This window comes from Crocodylus siamensis, chromosome 10, assembly GCF_052110815.1.
Source record: "Crocodylus siamensis isolate JL-2025a chromosome 10, ASM5211081v1, whole genome shotgun sequence".
In the NCBI taxonomy this organism is placed as follows: Eukaryota; Metazoa; Chordata; order Crocodylia; family Crocodylidae; genus Crocodylus; species Crocodylus siamensis.
In genome coordinates, this window is record NC_143404.1 from 37,344,739 (window position 1) to 37,349,200 (window position 4,462).

Consider the following 4,462-nt stretch of genomic DNA (forward strand, 5'->3'; position numbering starts at 1 on the left):
CTTTCCAGAATTTAGTTGGTCTTCGTATGAGTCGTTTACTTTATTACATACACATAATTTGCAGGTCAAGAATCTTAGTAAGGCCTCGAGGTCTAGGGTCTTCCTTAGGTTCACAGAGTCTGATGCAGAGATCTTTGAAGACAATGGAAGGATCCTTTTCTAGTCCAGTAAACTATAGATGGGGCTCAATGTTAGCACGGATGATTTGCTCTGATTAAGAAGGCATAACGGAATACTCGGCCTCTTCTTTTCATTACGATCTTATTTGAAGGCCTCAAAGTCTGAGATTTTCTCTACCTCTCTGATTAACTTCAGTGTCTCAATTTTCTTATTATGGGACAAACTATTTCCACTTTTTCTACCTAATATACTTGACAGAGATATGTTTTTTGACTGGTAATATAGATAATGAAAGGTTCTTAGGAAAAATGAAATATTTCTTGGCCTCTTTTACTATCCATGCCAACCATGGTCTCCGAAATATTAAACCATCAATACAACAATAATGGAGCTTATCGTGAGAGTTTCTAGGGTTCTTCTAGGGTATTTAATACAAATCTTGTCACCTGAACTCGAGCTCTTGTATCCTTCACATACTCGCCCTCCAATTCAAACAGAAAGATCATACAGGGAAATATTTGAAAGAACAAAATAACAGCTAAGCATAAGCGGACAGCAGAAAAATGTAATTTACAAGTTGATCCACATGATGTCGCTCCTCACAAAGAAAAAGATATGTGAGGATTTGAAAACAGAGATCCCCGTCATGTGACTGCAAATGCAGGCAGCCAAGGAGTCCGGAGAAGACAGCGTTCATGGCACCGGAATAAACGTACCGGTTCTTATATACTGGGAAGCTTTCCATTAGACAGAATTGTGCAGATCTGCGGCACATAGGAAAAGATGCCAGAGTTTGCCATGTCCACCTCCAGACTAGGAGGACCAGCGGCGAGGCAGCTGCTGCGGCTGGTGCTGCTGCAGGCGGCCTGGGCGGCGGGGAGCGGCCCGCTGCAGTACTCGGTGCCGGAGGAGGCCAAGGCCGGCACGCTGGTGGGCCGCCTGGCCCAGGACCTGGGGCTGGAGGCCGGGGAGCTGGCGGCGCGGAGGCTGCGGCTGGTGCGCAAGGGCGGGCGCGACTCGCTGGAGCTGAAGGCGGAGAGCGGGGCGCTGGTGGTGCAGTCGCGGCTGGACCGGGAGGAGCTGTGCGGGCAGAGCGCGCGCTGCGCCCTGCACCTGGACGTGCTGGTGGACAAGCCGCTGCGGGTGTTTCACGTGGAGGTGGAGGTTCAGGACATCAACGACAACGCGCCCGTGTTCCCCCGGTAAACGAGGAATCTTTATTTATTGCTGAATCGAGACTGCCGGGATCCCGCTTCCCGCTGGAGGTCGCGTCCGATGCGGACATCGGCACTAACGCTCTGCTCACCTACAAACTCAGCCCCACAGAGCATTTCTCTCTGGATGTACAGAGTAAAAATGACAAGCTTGAGTCCGCGGAACTTGTGCTAAGTAAGCCTCTCGACCGCGAGGAGACCCCCGTGCACCGTTTGCTGCTGACGGCGACTGACGGGGGCAGACCGGAGCTGACGGGCACTGTCGAGGTGGTGATCACGGTGCTGGACGTGAACGACAACGCGCCCGTGTTCAGTCAGGCGGTTTATGAAGTGAGTTTGCCGGAGAATGCGGCTAACGGGACCTTAGTCATAAAACTCAACGCCACCGACTTGGACGAAGGGATTAACGCGGAGTTTCGTTATTCGTTCAGGAGCTTGGTAGGATCCAGAGTAACAGAAAAATTCGGGATAGATTCGCTCAGCGGAGAGATCAAAGTGAAAGGAGCATTGGATTTCGAGGACACGGATCTGTATGACATTCACGTCCAGGCCGCGGATCAGGGCCAAGCTCCCCTGTCCGGACACTGCCGCGTTGTGGTGGCGCTTGTGGACGTGAACGACAACGCGCCGGAGCTGTGGGTGACGCCGCTGTCGGTGCCGGTGGCGGAGGACGCGGCGCCGGGCACGGTGGTGGCGCTGGTCCGCGCGCGGGACCGGGACTCGGGCGCCAACGGGGCCGTGACGCTGTGGCTGCGGCCCGAGGCGCCGTTCCGGCTGGTGTCGAGCTTCCGCGACTCCTACTCGCTGGTGCTGGCCGAGGCGCTGGACCGGGAGCGCGTGGCGGCCTACGAGGTGGAGGTGCGGGCCCGCGACGCGGGGGCGCCGGCGCTGGGGGCCAGCAGCCGCCTGGCCGTGCCGGTGGCGGACGTGAACGACAACGCGCCCGCCTTCGCGCAGGCCGTGTACACGGCGTTCGTGCGGGAGAACAACGCGCCGGGCGCGGCGGTGCTGACGGTGCGGGCGCGGGACGCGGACGCGGGCGAGAACGGCGCCGTGAGCTACTCGGTGGCGGGGGGCGGCGCGCAGGGCCTGGTGGCGGTGGAGGCGGCGAGCGGGCGCGTGCGGGCGCTGCAGCCGCTGGACTACGAGGAGGTGCAGGTGGTGGAGTTCGAGGTGCGGGCGCAGGACGCGGGCTCGCCGGCCTTGTGGGGCCGGGCCACGGTGCAGCTCTTCGTGCTGGACGCCAACGACAACGCGCCGGCCGTGTGGGCGCCGGCGGCGGGCGCGGCGCCCGTGCTGGTGCCGCAGTCGGCGGGCGCGGGGCAGGTGGTGGCCAAGGTGCGCGCCGTGGACGCGGACTCGGGCTACAACGCGTGGCTGCGCTACGAGCTGCAGGAGCCGCGCGGCGCCGGGCCCTTCCGCGTGGGGCTGTACAGCGGCGAGGTGCGCACGGCGCGGCCCCTGGACGAGGCGGACGGGCCGCGGCACAGCCTGGTGGTGCTGGTGCGCGACCACGGCGAGCCGGCGCTGTGCGCCACGGCCACGCTCAGCGTGTCGCTGGTGGACAGCGCGCAGGCGGCGGCGGCGGCGGCGGCGGGGGCGGCGGCGGCCGGGGCGGCGGGGGCGGCCGGGGCCGAGCGGCCGCTGTCGGAGCTCAACGCCTACTTGATCCTGGCCATCTGCGCCGTGTGCGGCCTCCTGGTGCTGGCGCTGGGGCTGGCGGCGGCGCTGCGGTGGCGGCCGCGGGCGGCGGTGCTGTGCGGGCCGGGCCAGGCGGCGCTGGTGTGCGCCAGCGAGGTGGGCAGCTGGTCGTACTCGCAGCGCCACAGCCGCCAGCTGGGAGTCGGCGAGGCGGCGGCCAAGGCCGACCTCATGGTGTTCAGCCCCGGCTGCCCGCCCGCCGCCGGCAGCGCGGAGAAGAGGACGGGAGGCGGCGCCGGCCCGGAGGGAAGCGCCATGGTGAGATGTCTTCATTCGCCTCTTCCCTTGCACGGCTCCCAGATTGTCGTTCCCCTCTCCCGGGCCGCGTGCCCTTTCCTTAGAAGAGATTTTGTCCTTAAGGGTTTCTTGGAACGAAGCCCTTCCAATTTTCAGCCTTGATCAGAGAGCCCCCATTCTTCCTGTGCTTTCTTTATGAATTCGTTAATTGATTGATTGCTTGATTTTTGCCGGAATGAGTGGGCACGTGGTGTGTCTTAGAAAGAGGCGATCACTCTTTGTACCTCGAGCAGAGTAATTACTCTTGTGGGTTCATTTTCTCTCATGAGGACCCATAACATACACTTTGAAGAAAGTTGCTTGTATTTAAGTAATGGGTTCTTACAATGAGTTGCAGAGGTAGCCTGTGTGTGGTCTAAACCTCAATTTTCTTCCTCAGTTTTTTGAATATCGCCTCCGGCCCATATTTCAGAAGACTTCTCTGTCCTTTGTGTGAATTGTGCATGTACCATCATCCTGCCTCCAATCCCCTATTTCCTTCCTGAACAGCCGTACTCATTTTAGTATTTCTTCCTGTGGAAATCTTTTCATGATGATGTATTATTTTCCCTGGGTTTTTGAGCCCCTTTATTTTACTGAATTTTCTCATTGGAAATTTGAACCAAAATACTGTTGATTAAAATCCTGCTTTCAGTTGTTTTGCTTATGTTTTGGGTAGTTGGAGCTATGGCTGAGAGGGTTTGTCAGCTGCTTTTAGGTTATGCTTGCATCTGTGAGAAAGTAGGAATAATTACCACAGTGAAATAGTTCTAAATGTACCTTTCCCTGGATAGTGTAAGTGTCAGAATAATTTTCTAATTCCACAAAGGCTGAAAAAGGTAACAGGGGCTGACACTTTTTTTGCATAACTGGTTTGCAAGACAACCAGGTATAGCAGAGAAACGCCTTTGAAGGCATTAAAATGAAATGACAGTTACTTTGGTTTTGAGCTAGTGCTTGAAGATGTAACCAAAGCATAAGTTTGCTATTGGTAGTGAACCAATGGCAGCATTATTCCAGGTTCAGCCACACAATGACTACTCTCCCCATCTTTTAACCTGTCTACTCCATCAACACATTTTAGGTAATAACAGTTGTGGAAGAAAGTATTAGAGATTTTTATGGTAATGGGTTTGAGTTTTAGAAAATAT

The 4,462-nt window shown here is 56.7% G+C and overlaps 1 protein-coding gene across 1 annotated transcript; it reads left to right on the top strand.

The window, feature by feature from the left end:
* The first annotated feature begins 804 nt into the window (after positions 1-804).
* Positions 805-3,959, top strand: LOC149856450 (protocadherin alpha-13-like). Its single transcript, XM_090064337.1, is given in 2 exon segments — positions 805-1,323; positions 1,326-3,959. Coding segments are annotated over 2 exon segments (2,529 nt in total). The 5' UTR covers positions 805-903; the 3' UTR covers positions 3,435-3,959.
* Positions 3,960-4,462: the final 503 nt, after the last annotated feature.